Source organism: Labeo rohita, chromosome 23 (assembly GCF_022985175.1).
Source record: "Labeo rohita strain BAU-BD-2019 chromosome 23, IGBB_LRoh.1.0, whole genome shotgun sequence".
Taxonomy (NCBI): Eukaryota; Metazoa; Chordata; class Actinopteri; order Cypriniformes; family Cyprinidae; genus Labeo; species Labeo rohita.
The window spans coordinates 18,030,405-18,052,492 of NC_066891.1; the positions used below are offsets into that span (position 1 = coordinate 18,030,405).

At 37.3% G+C, this 22,088-nt stretch overlaps 1 protein-coding gene across 9 annotated transcripts in view; it reads right to left on the reverse strand.

The window, feature by feature from the left end:
• The window catches only part of kcnab2b (potassium voltage-gated channel subfamily A regulatory beta subunit 2b), a 74,106-nt gene that overhangs the window by 21,268 nt on the left and 30,750 nt on the right, over positions 1 to 22,088 (reverse strand). For 7 of the 9 annotated variants that reach the window (XM_051096427.1, XM_051096430.1, XM_051096429.1 and 4 more), the window contains 3 exons: positions 566 to 609; positions 423 to 460; positions 148 to 227 (listed from right to left, as the gene is read on the reverse strand). In XM_051096427.1, the coding sequence (XP_050952384.1) occupies positions 148 to 227; positions 423 to 460; positions 566 to 609 (162 nt within the window). Of the gene's footprint in view, positions 1 to 147; positions 228 to 422; positions 461 to 565; positions 610 to 12,356; positions 13,307 to 22,088 lie in introns of those variants that run through there. The other 2 variants (XM_051096425.1, XM_051096426.1) reach the window with 2 other exon arrangements.

The window sequence follows — 22,088 nt, forward strand, 5'->3', positions numbered from 1 at the left end:
CATCAGATCTGTGAGAAGTAGGTCTATACAGATACTGTTGCTAACATTAGACTTAATACTAATCTCCTCATATATACAGTAAGTGTAAATCCCTATCGATGAAGAGCAGCAGCAACGAATGATGGGAAACCAGTAAAGAGTACTCACTTCCCTGCCGCATACACCTCTGCTGTGTCAAACAGATTGATACCGTTCTCGTACGCCAGCGTCATCAGCTGCTCAGCTATCTGAGTGAAGAAAGAGAAAGGAGAGATGGGGACAGATCACAGCTTTTTGTTATCTTAAGCAGTACAAAAGCAATATGACTTTTTTGTAATTATCAGTACTGCATCATGTGCTGCTATACAGTAGAGGCTGATTAAAGCTACACTTAAAGGACAATATTCATGCTATGTTTTTTCAGGATTTCATGCTTTGCCTACCTCATCTGTTATTTGACCACCAAACGTCACCCATGTGCCTGAAGAAAGAATGAAGAGTTATCCGAAACATGCAGTATTATATACTGTACCAGTGCTGCTCTAATTTAGATTTCTGATATTTATAACTAGGATGTTCTACTTACCCAGCCCTAGACATGATACCCGTAAGCCAGATTTTCCGAGGTTCCTAAAAAAGCAAACAGTTTTAAATTACATGGTAAAATCAAATGCAATCTTGCTGATAATGCATAAATAAATGCACTGTAATGCATAAATTGTATTTTCCCAAATGTTTCATGCTGGTCTAGGATGTACACTGCATTTGTGGTCTGTGGTCAGCAGCACAGTTATGAATAAATCTAAACATTGTTTTCATTGTATGTAACCTGGGCCATAGGCTGCATATGTAGTGTAGAAGTCTTTCTTTGTAACTCCCACTCACATCCAGAGAGCAAGAGAGAATGAAATCCAGCCTGGATACAGCACTACAGTAGCTTCAGCCCGATGAACCAATCAGAAGACCACCTGGGTCTTTTGTTCGATATCTTTTGAGTTTGCAAAGAGCCAAGGTTACAGTGCTGAGCAATTACTACAAGACCACACAGTCAAGGACACAGACTGCCTTCATAATTACAGCTATTCACTGAGCTTTTGATTCACATTTGAAGGATGAGAAGCAATTTATGACTGGCACAAAACAAAGATATTGCTTTAGAAGACCTTTTTATATTTTCCAAATAAAAAAACATTTAAAAACCTTTTAGAGGAAGACAGCAACACTCATGAAAAGCCACAACATTTCCCAGAAGAAATCAATCAAGAGTCATGAATTTATCCTTGAGAGACATTCCTACTGTACCATATTCTCCAAGCAAGTTTTTCACGGTGTTATCACCACACACTGACACAAATTTGAGTTGGATTTACATGGTTTAATCATGTAATCATCAGATTCACACAAAATCAGTTAAAGTTGATCACAGTACAAACAAGACAAAACTATAATGCTATAAGAAACAGAAAAGATTAGTTCATTGTTTAACTGGGTCTTTAGTCTATGATTAGCTCACCTCACCTTTTATCTGACAAGTTTTCGGGTTTGAGTCGTTCGTTAATCACGTGACAGCCCCATAAGATGAACGAACGACTCGAAAAACCAGAAGACTTGAAACAGGTGAACTAATTCCAGTACAGAACCTAATAGGATGTTGCGCATGCGCGACTGAACAAATCACTCCCCGAGACAACTTGTTTTTCCAGAGTCACATTAAAGATTCATTCAAAATGAAAGAATCGTTCAAGAACGACCCATTACTAATTCGTAGCATCGTGGACGCACATCCCAGAGCCTGTGCTACATTAACTTTTGTGCTTAAAAAGTATTAAAAAAATTTATTTTTCAAAAAAAATGACAGATCGTTTCACTAGATAAGACCCTTCTTCGTTTAGAGCCCTTTGAAGCTGCATTTAAACTGCACTTAGGAAGTTCAAAATTGGGGGCACAAATGAAGTCCATTATATGGAGAAAAATCCTGAAATGTTTTCCTCAAAAAACTTAAATTCTTTACGACTGAAGACAGAAAGACATGAACATCTTGGATGACAAGGGGGTGAGTAAGATATTTGTAAATTGTTGTTCTGGAAGTGGACTTCTCCTTTAATTAACAAAAACAGAACTGGTACACAACTTTAACATCATCAAAATAAGTTATTTTGAAGAGACCAAATTCAGTATAACCAATAATTTACGTCTTGAAATATATAACCAAAATGCTCTTGAAGTGTAGACTCTGAATAAAGACCTGCAGTCGATGCATGTACAGTGTATCTATTACCTGTAAACAGGCTGTCATCAATGTCACCTCTAAGTGGCTTTGAACACAGCGGAGAACTTATCAACTCAAATCAAATTATCAGTGAGCATGGAGGTCCTGAAAACCAGTAATGAATTTTTAACTTGTTTGATGGAGATAGAGTTACAGAAAGAGAGATCCATTGACCATCCTGTGAAGGTGAACTGGCCACCTGCTGATGGGGCTCAAACTGATGTGCAAAGCCCTGTACAAGTTCGCATGTTGCTCATAATTGATCTTTCCATCTAACAAGACACAAGCTACACTCTGGCAATACAGTGGAGTAGTGCTGAACAATGCTAAACGTTTAAGACTAGCATGCACTGGTGCTAGACGACTACAGCTGCAACCAGAGAACAGAGAGAGAAACAGTCAAGCACATCTTTAGCCCTCTTTAATTATGGAACGCAGCAAACTGTAGAACATAATCTTTGGACGGAATGTTCCTTTCAGCAGTTAAATGACCGAAATTAAAACATATAATTTGGGATAACCTTTTAATAGTAATACAAATACAACTGTGTACAAACTCAAAGGTCACAGATACCAAGCACAAACTTCTAAAATCAAGCACAGGGACAAACATTTACAGCAGAATGTGGTTGAACAAAGAACTCATTGACTTTCAATGTGCTACAGTCATAGGATGTCATCATGCCTAAAATGGACTTTGGTGTTGAAGAAGTTCAGATCTGTTCAAGGACTGTTAAAGCGGTCTTCTTTTCTTGGTAAGGCTTTCAAGCTCCTCTAAAAAAAGCAATTATCTTTTAAAGGCTCTCTCTTATTGATTCACTACCTGGGGTTTCCTTATAAGTGTACTTCTCCCTTAAGAACCTTCCCCTTTAATTGTATTCTGATTCTCAAAGGGCAAGTTTAATGTAATTAAAGGTTACTGTAATGCTCCATCTTGCTTTTATGTCTAGTTATCTTGTCTGCAGGTTGTCTGTACAGTCTGAGCTATAGTTTGCTGGACAATGTGGCTGGACAACACAGTTGCAGCCTGGGAAAATGCTGTTAAGTCCTGCACAGCCCAAAAAGTGGAAGTTGATTATTTAAATAATAGCAGTTTTCTTTTAAAGGATTAAACACATGCTGTGCATAAATAAATTATGAGTCTGTTCCTTTTAGACAATCAGAAACATACTGCACAACCAGTGAAGTCTGATTCACAAACAAATGACTCTTATAAGTCAGTTCTTTTTAGACAATCAAAAACATCCCGCACAACCAGTGAAGTCTGATTTATGAACAAATGACTCTTATGAGTTGGTACTTTTTAGACAATCAAAAACATGCTACACAACCAGTGAAGTCTGATTCATGAACAAATGATTCTTATAAGTCGGTTCTCTTTAGAGAAATCAAAAACATGCTGCACAACAGTGTAGCCTAATTCACGAACAAATGACAAAATATGCTACGCAACCAATGTAGTCTGATTCACATGCAATTGACTCTTATGAGTCGGTTCTTTTTAAACAAATAAAAAACATGCTACACAACCAGTGTTGTCTGATTCATGAACAAATGACTCTTATGAGTTTGTTCTTTTTAGAGAATCAAAGACATGCTACACAACCAATGTAGTCTGACTCATGAACAGATTACTCTTATGAGTCGGCTCTTTTTATAGAATCAAAAACATGCTGCACAACTAGTGTAGTCTGATTCATGAACAAATGATTCTTCTAAGTTGGTTCTTTTTAAACAATCAAAAACATGCTTCACGACAAGTGTAGCCTGATTTATGAACAAATGATTCTTATGAATCAGTTCTTTTTAGACAATCAAAAACATGCTACACAACCAACGCAGTCTGATTCATTAACAAAAGGCTCTCATGAGTCAGTTATTTTTAAACAATCAAAAAACATACTACACAACCAATGTAGCCTGATTCTTGAACAAAAGACTCTCATGAGTTGGTTCTTTTCAGACAATCAAGAACATGCTACACAGCCAGTTAAGTCTGATTCATAATTACTCTTGAGTCGTTTTTTTAGACAATCAAAAACATGCTGCACAACCAGTGTAGTCTGATTCATGAACAAATTAATCTTATGAGTTGGTTCTTTTTAGAGAATCAAAAACATGCTATACAACCAGTGTAGTCTGATTCATGAACAATTAAACAAATTGTAATCTATCAGCACATTGAGAAAGACACTTACTATAACAGCAAATTGCCTAGAGTAAGTTTACTGAATGTCACAGTGAATAAAAGACTTAAACTGTACTTACACTGAACCAGTTAAATATTACAAATGCATAAATGATTCTGCTGGATGGATTTAGGTTTCTGAATTATTTAGTGCATCCTGATTTGCTTAGTGATCAATACTGTTCTCTTTGTCTGCAATACAATACAGTAAGATGTATAGACACTTTTATATTAAATGTCTACAGTATAACTTCAGAATGACAGTCAGCATAATGTACATCATTAGCTAGCTGTAAAGAACTGTAGTTTATTAGCCAGAGATCTTTCTACCTTATAGTACACATGGAAAACCCATTACTAAAATCGATCAGCACATGAATGCTGCAATCAATAATTCACCATGCCTTTAAACAAAACAAGTTTTCTTGATCGTCCAAGGTGAATGGCAGCACAGCTACTCAGCAGTGTATGGGTGTTTAAAAGGCACGTTCACAGTGAGAGGAGAAACTCGCTTAGTACCTCCCCAGAGAGCTGCACTTGGCTGAGGCTGCATGTGTGGGAAACGCTGGGCCTGCTCCACTAATCTTTGGCATTCGTTAATGGATGTCGACAGGCCCTTTACCATGGATCAAAATGGGTCTCTTAATGCAGCACCCTGCCTACCTACACTAACACAGCAGTTGATGGGGGTACAGTAACTGGATAGTGCTGCACTGTGAGCAGACACTCTCACTGTTGCCCATTTAGGCAATCTTGAGTGTTTATAATTAGCAACACAGATTATTTAATGACAGATGTCACAGGAAGTTCATGAGTCAATGACATGATGCTCATTTATTTGTGCAGACCTATTAATTTATTAAAAAGTACATTAAAACATACATCTATGTATACATATTGTGACTTATATGTACACATTATGTATATGGTGGTCTCCTCTCTAACCCTATGGCTGGCCCAGACAGCAGATGTCTTAATTAAAGGACACACACACACACACACAGCTCATTAGCATGGCAGATGAGCAAACACCCCGAGCTTTAGAGAGGTTAAGAATAGCGATACACACACAGTTCACAACAAACATTTGACCTCACACACATTCAATGTACAGTGAGCAACCAGGAATCCCTCTGAGAATATTTTCATCATATCAAGCTTGAACTTTCAAACAAAATCCACTCAGGCAAGATAAAAAGCCAGTATATTCACTGTTTCATCACTCCAGACTAAAAAAAAGGCTTTAAGTGGAAGAGTAGGAAGGTATGCAACATAGTTACATAAGAAAGGCTGGGGGCACGAGTAATATGGTGAAAAGGTAGAGAAAGGATATGAGGGAAGTAAAAGACAAAATGCTAAGAAGAAAGAGTTAGGAAAGCAAGAGGAGGATGCATCAACAAGGGTTTTGTAGGCTACGCTTCACTAGAGAACTACAGGCACGATATTGCCTAGGAGGCATGGGCACTTTATCAAAATGAGTAATCTTATCCCCACAGGGGCCCACTCCTCCCTGCCCAAACACTCCACATGGGGTGCCAAAATATCACAATGTGTGTATGAAAAATGGCCTGTTGGGCAAATCTATGCTAAGGAATGGTTTTGGAGTAATGAAGTATATATCAATGAATTTAGAGGATAAAGTCACTATAGAAACAATACTGTACAGGATTATTGTTGGAGTAATAAATTATACAAAAAAATGCAGCATACACAATGCAGCAAACAGCAAAAAGGTGCACTACTGAATTCTGGGCTCTCTGTTGATATCTGTGGTTGAAACATAAGATTGAAAGAAACTCGTGTAGGAACATTTTTACACTTTTGTTTATTTGCATAAAAAAGAAGGTCCTTCCAAGACTTACAAGATAAAATAAGTAGGGATGTGTGATATTGACAAAAAAATGTCAAAATTTTCTGGGATTTTATTGGTATCAATAATTAGATAACATTTTGCAAAGTGTGTTATTGTGCTGGTATCTTAAGGACTACCATGCACAGTTGACTCCTGAATTAAAAAAAAAAAAAAAAAAAAAAAATCATATTCTGTGTGGTTAGTTCATAGCAGTGATAGAAATTAATTTAAATTGTTTAAACAAGTTTACATTTATTTTTACCCTTTATGGGCATTTTTACCTTTATGATAATGATAATGATAATGATATGAATACATTTTCTGCCCCATATCTTAAATTATGTGATCATTTTAAATGCATTTTAACAAACGTAATCATGGACTGAAAGAACGCACACCAGTTTAACCTAACTTACTAGACTTCTTCCCATTTTGTATGCATGCATACTCTTAGAGAGTTTTGTTTGCATTTCGCAATACACTTGATAGTGAAATTGCACGTTGTTAAAACAACAATTACGATATTATCGCAGATAATCTATCTCGCAAACCCCTGCACCTAAGCATGCAAGCAACATATCTGCTGGCATAATAACAGGCATGACAAAGGACCAATGAGAGAAATCTGAAATTTCCCACCAGATGAAAACCGCAATTATTATTATAAGGTAGGCAATGCTTTTTATGCACTAGATCAACTGTAAATTTAAGAAACAGTACCTTCAAGAAAATATATTTTTAAAAAAAAAAAGGTAAATATATACATACACAAAACAATGTAAATCTTTGCCATATTTCTAAGCTTAAACAGAATCTGCTGATTGTTTTGCACATTTTCTTTGCTGATTTGAGGAAAAAATCTGTGGGATTTTGCATAGTTTTGCAAAAACAGTTTCCATGCGGGCCTTTTTTTTTTTAACGTTTTAACTGTACTCACTTGACTTAACTTAAAGGTGACCTATTACGCCCCTCTTTACAGCATGTAATATAAGTCTCAGCTGTCCCCAGAATGAGTCTGTGAAGTTTCAGCTCAAAATACCCCACAGATCATTTATTATAACATTTTGAAAATTCCTAATTTGAGTGGAAGCAAAAACATGCTGTTTTTGTGCATGTCTCTTTAAATGCAAATGAGCTGCTGCTCCCCACCCCCTTTTCCAGAATAAGGCTGTGCCTTTGCAGCTCGTACCTCAGATACTTTGCTAAACAAAAACATCTGTTTGGTTTTGATTATCATGTCTATTGCATTGACATCATGTGTTTAAAACCAAATTGATAAATGGTTTTCTGAGCACACACATCCGAAGCACAGACACAGAAAGCGGCTATTACGCATGTGACTAGGGGTGATATCTTATTGTTTGCGATACACAACAAAATAATTTTCCCCACGATAAGAATTAGTCTTCCCACAATAATAACGATAAAGTCTACAGTAGCACGTGTGGGATGCAGTCTATGAGCCTGTTTACAAACCTGTTCATTGACATGCTTTTTCTCCAAATTAACTTCACAACATAGTTGAGTGTTTGAAATAAACTTTTGCAATCAGACATGGTCTCATATCACAGAATGAGGCAGAAATCATACTATTTTATAGTATTATAATAGTTATGTCGATTAGCATTGCATTATAAATATACTTTATCCTTATAAAAATACCCAAGAATGCTTGAACAACACAGACAAACCATATTTTGTGGCAATTGTATGTTTATTGTCAAGTTTCCTCAGTTAAAGTGTCTCTATCTGCATTTTATTCAGCTACAGCAATAACCTGGAGCGTCAGTACGATTACTTCCGCTATAAAGCACATGCAGAGTTTCCGCACAAGGGCGCACTCTGGCTTCCAGTATGAATTAAACAGTCATTACATTTTACATGTGTACTCAGTTATGTCTACTTTGGGTAAAAATAGGAAAGATAATACATTTCTCTAAAGAAACCGGATTCCTTGAATTATCATCGTTGATATCATTTTTGTAATAATACCAGAAACTATCATAATAAACTTTTAAGCCCATATTGCCCATCCCTACATGTGGGTACTAAACTAAGGTCTCTTTCATGTCTTATTGCACTTAAACTGTCAAACACACACAAGTTTATGTTAAAAACACATGAGTTAGGAAAACAGGAAAGACACTGCATGTTTATATTAGATTTGTACGCCAGCAGGCTATATATAGTAAATAAGAGGCTGGGACTCCTAATAGTGTTCTGTGCTCATCTGTGAAGCCAACGACAGAAGAGTTAGCATGTTTTTCTCTAACTTTTGCCATAGTGTTAGAATTGGTACACTGTTGTCACTTGCAAAAACACAAAGGCAGCACCATGGGTAGAACTGTGCACATTAAGGGCCAGTAATATTATAATAAGATCCCTTTCCTACATCACGAAGGGAGCGAATTTTGAGCGGCTCATTTTTTGGCACGCTTGCAGAGAAAGGTACTGGTTTGTCCTTTTTCACGTTTTCTAGTTTGGTAGATGCACTAGAGACCCGTTTATAGCACTTCACCATTGAAAAAGTCAGATTTTCATGATATGTCCTTTTTAATATCTAGCATCAGTCACTGGACATTTCACTTTTAGAAGTGTCGCAAAATATCACTTAGCAAAATGGACTGCCAAATAAATAAATAAATAAATTATATCACTCAACTGCTAGATTTCAGGTTTTACAGAAACGTAGAATGGGTTGAAATTGTTATGGCGTATACATTCAGCTGTACGCATACACTAAGCATCTGCGTCAAAACTTTATCAGTCCAGCACTGCATACTTCCTGTTCAAGGAACATCATCTTCCATGGGGTCTTCCCAGTTAAGAGTGAGCATTGAATTCATGGGTTTATCTCGGACAAATAAAGGGTAGCTTGCATAACTGGCTGGCCAGACTGAAGCAGTCCTGCTGTTTACTGCCCAGGGAACAGCAGGCAGAAACTGCAGCCCATTTGTGCGTTTATGTAATCACCACTTCAGCTTTCTTTCTGCAGACCCCAGAGAGACACACGCTTACACAATGCCTCGACACAACCCTCTTCATCTTTCCCATTCTGGCTCTTCCTGTGTCTTTCGAATTCATGAACAAAACAGGCACAGGAACTTTAATAATAGTCAAGGGACAATTGTAGCACCCAGAGAGATATGCGCCACAGAATGGGACGACAGGAACAAACCCTCCAGGTTGCATTTATCAGCTCATGACATTTCATGAGTGAGCATTCACAAATGTAAGACCACAGCATGTAGGGTTCTTAAAGGTTCTTGGTATTTGCTCGCCTCAGGTGCATTTGCATGAACTCATCCTCATCACAGTATGCCGGGGCACATTTAATGTTGGCTCATCAGACATGGAGAGGCTTCCATGCTACCATGTTACTCACTCATAGTCCATTTCTATTAATCAACATCATTGCACTGTAGCTGCACACTGCTGAGAGGAAAATTGTGATTGTATCATCATTTCAGCAAAGACCCTCACAGCATTGATGTGAACATAAAACCAGATTCAACTTAAAGAGACAGTCCACCCAAAATGTTTAATCATTTACTCATTTACTCATACAAATTGTATGCAAGTACTACTAATAGTATCCATAACTACAGTACATTACATTAATGTACAATTATGTTGCAAGTTATTCACTCTTACAGCCAGTGTGTGCAAAAAAACCCCAGAAAGTAGAGCAAATCCGATTGTTTAAGACATAATTATGATCAGGTAAATTAAAAATACACACACAAATCATGTTAAGCAGGTCCAAAAACTGAAAGTAAGCCTCATCGCGTATTCCTGTGGAATAATTGCAGCCTATTACTATGACATGACATTTACATATTGACAGCTTTGAATTTCAAAGACTTAATTACAATGGGGGAATTAGCTTTAAGAGCCAAGACATTTGGTAGAAGCGCAGCGAGAGAGAGAAGCTTTTCAGGTGTTCAGTTACACATTAGTTTAATCAGGAAGTAGAAGACACTCTACATTACCTTGCATGGCTACAAAGTGCCTTTGATGTACAATTACGCAAATTACAGTATGGAAAAATGAGGAGGGAGGGTGGGCTTACTTTAAGGATCGAGCACACTATTATTTTATCAGCGAGCGGATAGTAAGCAGCACAGGGTATGTTACAAAAGACAGTGGGCTGCAGTTGAAAAAGTGAGAGAGCACCCTGGGCTCCCAATAATGCTAAGCAGTGGAACATGATCACACTGCATCTCCATTTCATATAGAGAACATGCTAATGGGTTTAACGGGCACTAACAGAAATCTCCATTTCTAACCGCTCCTCTGAACCTAGGCAGCGAAGAAATGCGTCTATACAAATTTAGTCAATTAGTCAAATGAATGACTTGATCTTTAACTTTGGATGTCAAGAGGTCGATATTAAAACCATTACTATTTATACAATTTTGTCTAAATAAAACACTATAAACTGAATTCAGTTGCTTTAAATGTTATACGTGAATTTAGGCATGATGACGTTATAATGTACAGCATGAAAAACTGATTGTTCATATTGAGATTTGTTAAAAAAAATTACAGTAACACTTTACAGTAAGGTGTCACTTGTTAACATCAGTTAATGAATTAACTAACATGAATGAACAATGAATAATACATTTATTACTTTATTTATTAATCTTTGTTAATTTTAGTTAATAAAATTAACAATAAATACAGTTGTTCGTTGTTTGTCCAAGTTAGTTCACAGTGCATTAAGTTAGTTAACAAGCACACTTTTAATTGTGATTTTAATAATGCATTAGTAAATGTTAAAATTAACATTATCAAAGATTAATAACAGAAGCACTGTTGCTGTAGAAGTATTGTTCATTCTTAGTCCATGTTAACTAATGTAGTTAACTAATGTTAACTAATGAACCTTACAGTAAAGTGTTGCCAAAAATACATTTAACAATGTTATTAAGTACTAGTTATCATTAGTGTTAGATTAAGTCAGCATTAGATGGAAATTAATTAAAATATAAATAGGGAAATGTTCAGATAAACCATTGATTGTGAAACATGAATACTGGAAATTAACCAATATGGAGCATATATTTAGCAAAACAACAAAAAAGCCATAAAAAATTAAGATATACACTACAGTCATAAGCTTAGTTTAAGATTTTTAATGTTTTTTTTGTTTTTTTGTTTTTTAAAGAAGTCTCTTCTGCTTAGCAAGCCTGCATTTATTTGATCCAAAGTACAACAAAAACTATATAAATGTGAAATATTTTTACTATTTAAAATGTTTTCTATTTGAATTTATTTTAAAATATAATTTATTCCTGTGATTTCAAAGTTGAATTTTTAGCATCATTACTCCAGTCACATGATCCTTCATAAATCATTCTAATATTCTGATTTGCTGCTCAAAAAAAGATGTATTATTATTATTACCACTATTATGTTGAAAACAGCAGAGTAGAATTTTTTTCAGGTTTCTTTGATGAATAAACAGTTCAGAAGAATAGCATTTATCTGAAATTTGGATACTGCAGAAAATTCAGCTTTGCCATCAGAGGAATAAATTATATTTGTAAAAATATATTAAAATAGAAAGAATTTATTTTAAATTGCAATAATATTTTATAATATTACTGTTTTACTGTATCTGTATATATATATATATATATATACACACACACATAAACAAAGCAAATCAATTTCTCACAATTTGTAATTTTGTTATAGTAATTTTTAATTCACAAATATTTTGCTGTCATATAAAATATTTTAGTGTACTCAATAAAACATAGCACATGCTTCTCTACTCTTACTAAATTTGCCACAAGAGATCATTAAACAAACTAACCCAGCCAACTACACAACCAACACTCATTAACATTTCAGACATTACTTTTAAACCATGACAACTTTAACCCATTAAACCTGGGAACCAAACTGACCCCGCACAACAAATCAAACCTTAAGATTCACTATTTTGAGGCAACTTTTCTCAAACCACATGTGAAGAACATGTGATTCCAAAGAGTCTAAACTGGAACAAAAACCCCACATCAGAACAGAAAGGTAAAAGTCCTCCTCTCACCTACCTATATTTCATGCCAGTTCTCAAGCAGTGGTCACCAGAGGAAGGCATGTTCTGCACAGACAGTTGGCCCAAACTACGGGCCACCATTGCCACGGCACGAAACTTGCTTTTGGTCCCCAAACTCGGGCTGTTGGTGTTCTGTCGGTTTAGTCTGTCCTCTGTGCTCCGGCTGACGGCTCGGTGGTCCGTGCACACAAAAGACACCTGCATGCTGACGGCGAGCCCCCGCAGACAGTTTTACCACGGTGAGGATGCTGATGCTACAAAGAGCAACTAGTCCTAAAATCTCCCAGTGCTGTTACCTCAACAACTAAAGACAAGTGTCCTTCTGCCCTGAGGACAACGAGGTGAAAAAAAGTCCTTTTTCTGAAAACTTGTAGCAAATGTCGTTAAAAAAGGTCAGAATGGATGTGGCAGCTGTCAAAAAGGTGAATACAACACTCTGTTTTACCCACAAGTGCAGTTATCGCTCTGAAGTGCTGCCAGAGTGTGTATCTGTCCATGTGGCGTCTGTGTGTGTGAAACGTGTGTAAGTAAGTGTCTCGGTGCGTGTGTGTGCGCTAGTCTCTGTAAGAGTGAATTCCTGCGCTCTGGCTCCAGGGCAGCAGCAGCCTGTGAAGCGGTGAACTCTGGGCACCAATCACATCAACACACAGAACGGGGAGAAATCCCACATCCATCCACGTCACACTGCAGCACATCAAGCGCACGCTTATCCGCTGTTCTTTGACTGCACTGTAAGTTGAGTTGCTCCTTTTTATTCCCCACTTTCTTCAGTTGCTTTATTGTTGTCCATCCAGTGGGACTGGAGCCAATCTGTCTTTTCCTAACATTAACTGACAGTGAGTTTTCATAACCAGGCTTCTGGTTTAAAACAACATCCAGTACTGTTTCCCAATGTGTGCTGAGCAAATGCATGAATGCTGAGTGAGAGAGAGTATATAAAACAGCATAGTATGATGAGTGTGTGAACAAGCGAGAGAGAGAGAGAGTGTGTGTGCACTAGAGAAAAAGTGGGAAGGTCTAAGCTCACGCTATGTTGTGTTAGATCAGCTCGTACCTGATATTCCACACTGCCTACGCATGACAGAATGTCCGAGGACAAGCACAAGTCTGGTTTGAGAGAGGCACGTTAAAAAGAGTTGATGTGTCTTTTTCTTCTTTTTTCTTTCTATTTGTTCTGTCACAAAAGATACTGTATAATGAGCAGAATTCTCACATGAGTAGCCTTTAGTGAGTTCAGTGCACATGACTGCTGCAGTTCCATGAGTGTAGGAGTGAAGTAAGGTCTATTATGCAGTCTGACTGGCCATTAATATTCATGACGAGTATTTGAGTATGCAGAATACAGATTGTCCGCTAGCCTTCATTTCTGATGACTTCTTGTGCAGAAGGCTAAAATTTAATTCAATAATTTTAATCTCATGAATAAGTCGCATTCATGCCTAAAAGTTTATTTTAAAATTATTCTGGATCAAGTACGTTTCAGACAGTGATTGTAATTTTAGAATAGAACAAAAAAAGAGCAAATCTTTCAAATAAATGTTATGTATTGATCATGATGCTATAAACAATTAATTCAAATGCTAAATTAGGTACAGACAGACGGACAGAACGACAGACAGATGGCTAGATGAATGGATGATTGATCGACGGACGGACGGACACAGATAGACAGACACATAGCTAGATAGCTAGCAGATAGATAGATAGATAGATAGATAGATAAATAGATAGATGAATGGATGGACAGACACACACAGACAGACAGATGGATGGATGGAGGGGCAGACAAAGATAGATAGATAGATAGATAGATAGATAGATAGATAGACAGATAGATGGACAAACACACAAAAAGAGATACACAGGAGATAGATGGACAGACGAACAGATAGATGAATGGATGGATGGACAGACAGATGGATGGACACACAAAAATACACACACAGATAGATAGATGGACGGACTGATGAATGGACGGACGGAAGGATGGACGGACATACATAGACACACAGATAAATAGACGGACGGACAGATGAATAGACGGATGGATGAACGGACACACAAAGATAGACACACAGATAGACCGATGGACAGACAAACAGACAGATGAATGGATGGATGGAAAGACGGATGGATGGACAAACACAAATAGACACAGATAGACGGAGGGATGGATGGAAGGACGGATGGACAGACGAATGGACGGACAGACAGACACACAAAGGTAGACACACAGATAGATTGACGGACAGACAAATGGATGGAAGGACAGACAGATGGACACACATAGACACACAGATAGACAGACAGATGAATGGACACACAAAGACAGACACAGATAAATGGATGGACGGATGGACAGACGAATGGACAGATGGATGGATGGACAGACAGATGGATACACATAGATAGACACACAGATAGACAGACAGATGAATGGACACACAAAGACAGACACAGATAAATGGATGGATGGATGGACAGACGGATGGACAGATGGACACACAAACAGACACACACACAGATAGATAGACAGATGGACGGACAGACGAATGGACAGAAGGATGGACAAAAAGATAGATAGATAGATAGACGGACAGACGGGCGGACAAATGGACGGACGGACTCACAATGATAGACACACAGATAGAAAGATGAATGGATGGACGAATGGATGGATGGACACACAAAGATAGGCACACAGATAAATGGACAGATGGACGGAAGCATGGACGGACACACAAAGATAGAAAGATAGATAGAAAAACAGACAGACAGACAGATAGATAGATAAATAGATAGATAGATGATTATTAATTGCAAACCTTACAGAGGAGAGTGTCGTTTATGTATAGTGTAACACTAGTAGCTGGAGGATTCAAATTAGGAAAGAAAAAATCTTGGCAGGGATTTTTCACAGTTGAACAAACAATAACATTTTTGCATACCTCTACATAGGATTTGCACAAACACTGCATTTCATAGCAAGTCAGAGATCAGAGAGAAAGCCATAGATTAAAAAAAAAAACTAAGCTAACTGCTGTGGTCCTTAGCACGATGGTGTCTATGAATGCGCGTGTGAGCGTACGTCCCGCAGACCGTAAACACTGAGATGAGCTCTCTTTTAATCTGACACACAAATGACACACGCTATTCCCGCATCTCTAGCACATTACTGCGCCTAAAGCCACTACTGCGCATAAAACCACTGACTGACAGAGCGACTGCCCGGTTTTCATGCACTTGGGATTAGAGGAATGTGTGTCATCCCACCTCTAGATGAAAGCAAGTGGACAGGCGGCTTAAGTGAACATACAGAGTTTCCTGAATGGCACTTTGACACTCGCTAGCCTCAGGACAAAGACTCTGCCAGTAGGCTTGAGTAAAGCAGCAGTCCATTTAAATCAGACAGGCAGACAGAAAAACAGGATGCTGAACTCGATCTTTCATCATGCTGTATCTTGAGAAAGAGAACTGACAGGAATCATGGCTTGAGATGAGATGAGAAGAAATATGTCTATGGATATGTAAACTCCAATCCACTGGCAACCAGCATCACCCCATCTGCCACTGCAAATGAAGCCGTTACATTAAAAATCACAGGCGTGCCACATGATAACACAACACACTGAAATAGTATGCAAATATTGATGGCGATGTTAACCTAAGCTGGCATGACCTCAAGAACACACGTAAATAAAAAGAAAAAAGATGTATAGCAAAACTTCAACACTAAATGAACACTATGCCACTACTGTTCTGCTGACATTACTGGCCATCTACTGAATTCCACTGTTGTTTCCTAAAAAAAGATGCTAAGCTCTAAGGTGTTCCAAGAGTGCTGCAATGTGATCCTCCTGGAAAAGAGTCCACTTACCAGACACTGTGAATAAACAAGGGGGAGAGAACAATGTACATTTGTCATGGTCACAAATGTATTTGTGTCATGGTGACCCTGTGAATGGATTAACACTGAAGTTTACATAAAGACAACAGCCCACTGCAACGCTAACAATCACCTGTTAGCCTCCTGCCATTCTAATACTCCACTGTAAATCAAATCCGTCACCACTTCTACAGGTACCAGATCGTTTCAGTATTAGATTTAGAGACTAGTTTTAAATGTCAGTGAAGCCGGATGCACAAGCAGTAATTGAACTATCATTACCGAATAGAAACCAGAGCCACAACCCATTATGTGTCAAATGGTTGAGTACGGCTGTGTTGCACCAGGGGGGATGTGACCTTTCTAATGAGAGAGGGATGTGTGAGGTGTACTTGAGAAAGAGAAGGCTGTTGTGCATCAGCTGTAAGCCTGGCTCTGTTTTAAGGGCGCTTGTTTTAGTGGGGAATTTGCACTGCCTAGAAAGGCCGTCAGTCTAAAGGTGAAAGTCATGAATCAAAACCTTCTTAGAATTACAGATGGAGAGAGAATATGACAGATAAAACATCAGTCGGACTTACTAAAGCCTGTGCTAATACACCAAAATCCATGCGCTATGACACGACACAAAATAAAAATAATGTGAAGCTTTAAGTAGTTTAAAGTAAGTTTAAGAACAAATTCAGAATATAGCTGCAAGCAGCGATTACCGGGGTTCAAACACTGTAAGCAATTTAAGCACATATGGAAAAAAAAACATTTTTTATTTATCAAGCCTGTAACCACCTAAACCAATGATTTAAAAAGCATTTTTGGCAAATCCAGGTAATCTACCATGGAAATATGACGTTTTTTTTTAACACGTATGACTGTTATACCACCACCTGTGGTCCGATCTCCCTAAAACTTTGCATGCTTGTTTGAAATCACCCGTCACATGTGGTCACCAGGTTTTGTAAAAGGTTTTGAGGCTTTAAAGGCTTTTGGGTACATTTGGACAGACCCCTTTTCTAAAGGACCCCGTTATAGCGTCCCAAAGGGTAAATTTAAACCATTTTTTAATAGTTATTGACTTAGAGAGTCCAGAAAATTGTATAGCAGTGTTTTTTCCAGATTGAGTGAAAAACCTAGGACTACTTCGCAAAAGTAGGTTATTTACATCTTCTCAATAATTTAACAACCGATTTGATTGACAGCAATGGTTTTAGAGGCAAAGTTGTTCGGAATGAGGAGGTCTATCGTATGATACGATTATTATGTGTACGTGTGATATAATGAATGATACTGATGTCTCACAGACCTTTAGGGCCTTGTTTTTTGAGATACACAAATGTCCTTATAGACAATTGTGGTACTTTGGACCAAGATTTTCATGTTGATAGGACAAACGGTTGTGTAGTTATGGCCTTTTTTTAGTTTTTTCTTTTTCCATTTTATAGCACCACTAAGTGATCAAGCTTTGTGATTTTTTTCATGTGACCTCAGGTTCATTCCTTATGTATGTGTTGTGAGTTTGGTGAAGATATCTTATTCCATTCAAAAGTTATAGCCATTTTAGTAAAAGTGGCCCTGGCCCTTTTGAATGTTTTCACGTCCTTTTGCGGGCGAAGAGTCGAAAGTTTAACTTTTTTATAATTGATATTCACTCTCCAGAGAATGTTCCTGTACTGGTTTGGTTCCGAACAAGCGAAAAACCTGACTAGCTTGCTAAAGTAGGTTTTTCAAAAAAATCCAAAACACCATGGTAAATTTTGCCAGGGTGACGAACAAACCTGAGGCATGCATTTAGCCCGGCATGAGCCAAGGATTCTAATGACATAAGACACTTGAGTCTGCAATCAATGCTTTAGGAGTTATGAGCGATTTTTGTACATTTGATCACTGCAATGCCCCCATCAAGCCAACTGGGGCAGGCCTTGGTGACATTGTAAATGGTGTAAGTACTGAAAAAAACATGTGCATTCTTAATGGCCACATCTGTACCATCCCTCAAAGTTTCAAGTCTCTACAACTTACGGTTTGGTCTGCCCCATCATTAAAATAGTCCACGGGACATCGGTTCAACCATAATTTTATGAAACTACGAGAATACTTTTTGTGAATTCCTTTTATACTCTTGTGAACACACATTAAAGACTGACACGGAAGGGAAGAAATAAAGTTATTTTTGTTTTCTTTGTGTCCAAAAAGTATTCTCGTATACAATTATGGTTGAACCACTGATGTCAAATGGACTATTTTATTGATGTGTGAACAGAAAATGACTTCATCATGAAACGTCAAAATCACATAGACCTCGGCAATGGTGAGATCCTCTATTCTTGTCTGAAAGGGATGTGCCCTGTCATTTGGGAGTTGGGCTGGGGCCATAGGTCTTCAAAAGCAATAATCTCCCATTGTTCCTCTCTTTTAACCTCCTGGCACTTCAAACACCTCTACTCCATTTAAACTGTCAAGCACTCCCTCCTTTTGCCTTTGATTAGAAGCCTAACTCCAGACTTATCCACAGTCAAATAAGCTCTGGAAAATCCTCCAGAGCCCTTCAATCATCTACAACCTCACAGCAGTGCTCAGCCTCTCCATGGTGAGCTTCACCGCAGGGCTCCAGCTCTCATCATGAGCACACGCAAACACCTAACAATTACCTCTCAGAGCTACAAACGACACTGTCATTCTCATTATGTTCACAAATTTATGGATTAAAGTACGAGTTCATCCAAAAATCAAACTTCTGTCAGTATTGATTTACTCATGTGATTCCAACCAAAATATATTTGAGGAATTATATGGTGGTTGATCATTATCCATATGTTGACAAGCTGGGGAAAAGAAGGTCTGCTACTATAGCATACTACTGCAACAATTATACTTTTGTGTTCAACATGAAAAAAAAAACAGCATATTGGTTTGTAAAAACAGGCTGAGTAAATAATTCCAATTTTTGTTTTAGGGTGAACTGCTTCCTTACCACATAATCTAGCACAAGCAATGATAAAAAGTGATAAATGTGTCTTCAGATGTGTTAAGAGGTTCAAAACCTCTATCAGCTCTTTGTAAGACAGACTTTTTGAGAGCCTGAACATTAATTGTGGCAGTTAATGCTGTGAATTACCCATGAGCCAAGAGTGCTCAGCCCTGAGTGCAGGAAAACAGAACAAAAGAGCATGCCAACTCTTTTTGCTTGAGGCTTCTCAGCAGGAATCAAACAAGAACTGTATCAGATCAGTGGTGACTCAAGCACACTAAAAAAAAACAAAAAAAAAACAAAACTCATATCTTCTCAGTAGAAAAAAAACTAAGATTAATTACGGCAGATCAAAGTTTTTATGAGCCCAGATGAACAGAGAGCACATGAAATATTTATACTTTTAAAATGAACAAATAAAAGTAAAAAGCAAAAATAATGTTTCTCTTATGCAGTCATATTAATTGCAACTTGTAAATCTTAAATGAACATTTCACCCAAAAATAAAAATTTGCTGATAATTTACTCACTCTCAGGTCATCCAAGAAGATAAGTTTGTTTCTTCATCAGAACAGATTTGGAGATATTTAGCATTGCATCACTTGGCTTATTAATGGATCCAATGCAGTGCATGGGTGCCGTCAGAATGAGAGTCCAAACAGCTGGTAAAAACATCACAATAATCCACAAGTAATCCACACTACGCCAGTCCATCAATTAATGTCTTGTAAAGCAAAAAGCTGCACGTTTGCAAAAAACTAACTGTCTTTTTAACAATAAACTATCACTTTTGGCCAAAATATGAGTCCATAATCTATAACTCTTCCTCCAGTAAAAAAGTCCATCCACCTCTAACATCAAAATTCCTGTGTTCAGATCTGTTTTGGATTGTTTTTTGCATTTTTTTTCTCCTGAATCAGACAAAACAACTGGAGAAAGCAAAATTACGATAGAGGACTTGCCAATGGTTCAAATAATAATAAAGAAAACTGCTTCATAAATTTATTACAAACACACAGTTTCTCACTTCAAGATGTTAGTTGATGGACTGGAGTTGTGTATAATATTGTGATGTTTTTATCAGATGTTTGGACTCATTCTGATGGCACCCATTCACTGCAAAGGATCCACTGGTAAAAAAGTGATGCTAAATTTCTCCAAATCTTTTTCAATTAAAAAACAAAAGCATCTACATCTTTGATGACCTAAGGGTGAGCACATTTTTAGCAAATTTTCATAAACTACTTCTTTAAACTGAATGCATGTTATGCATCAACTTCTCTCGTATATGTAAAATAAAACAACCAAACCAAATGGGGAAAACACAAGCAGGCAATCATAAAGATGCTTCTCATGTATATTTATAACTTTGTTTAGTCAGAGCCCTGAAGGTTACTGTAAAAGACTCGACATATCCTAAAGCTCTGCAATCCTGACGACATTAAAGAGACTTAAGTGCACACACACACGCACGCACACGACAAGCTTCTCAGAAAACGGGCCTGCCAATATAGTGCACAACTCAGTGCGAAATCCATAAATAAATATATTTAATATAAGCTGTCTTTTCCACATAAGCTACATCTCATTAGACTGTAACATCCCCCGCCGCTCCGGATGATGAAGCGAGTAGACTTCTAATGCAAAATCGAACTCAGTGTAGCGGAGAGCAGCTGCTTTGCCTCTCAATGTCAAATGCTGTGTGGTTACATACTAGAGCTGTCACCAGTGTTCAAAGATTATAAGTGGAACAAACATATTTATTTGAGGCATGTGGACAGACAAGCGAAGAGAATGGAAAAAAATACCTACATCGCATTTGATTTTTGTTTGTTTGTTTGTTTTTTAAAGTAGCATTTGATGTGGGAGAGCCTGAGCAGGCAGTAACACCAGGTGGACAGCATAGCAATTACTGCAGCAAAGCAATGACAGCAATTACAGTACATATACCAGCTGCTGCAATTCAATGGTGCTGAGCTGGTCCACAAAGCAAGGAAAATGAAGAGTGTAATGATCAACGAATTAAAATGAACATGTTGCAGAAAACTGCAATTCCATAAGCTATCTTTCCGCTAATGATGAACACAAGCGCAATCACAGCTCCCTAGGAATAAAAAAAACTCCTTACAGGTTTAAGAAGGTGCAGATATTGCGAATATGACATCTGCCCTGCTTCAGTAGCATTCACATGTGAGGACATGGTCAAATAGTACATGAAGGATGTGATAAAACAGTGGTTCACAATATTTTTTTTACTCTAAGTCCCCCGCTTTATCAAAGACAATATTTATTTTATTTATGCGGCAAAGGCGGAACAAAAGAGCGCTAGTCAAAAGAGCGCTATTTGCGGATTTACCTGTTAATTATTTTTAATATTCATTCATTCAATATTCATTTTTTCTTTTTATTTTGTTAAAGAAAAATGACTGGAAAAAGTGTGAAAAAACATCAGAAGCGTTTGTCATGTTCTGACCATAAACAATAGTTTGAAGCCACAATTAACTGTCTGGTTTTTACAACTTTCAAACTGTAGAAAAATCTGCCTTTAAACTTTAAAGAAATAAAAATGTGACATTTATTGTGGTAATTATCAATATCGACTGATATGAAAAAAAAATTATTGTGATAATTAAAAATAAAATATTGTGATTTTTTTGGCCATATCGCCCAGCCCTAATTCAAAGCCCTTCTCGAAGCTGTTGTAATAAAAATGGACTTTAAAAAGTCTGTTTATGTTACACTTATTTTTTATTTTTTTAGAATTTTAATTAACATTAAGTTAATATAACTAAATCAAAATAATTTTAAGCGCACTGGCTGTTTGCCTTGAGAACCACTGATGTAACATGAATAAATATTATTCAAAATAGGGGTCGATT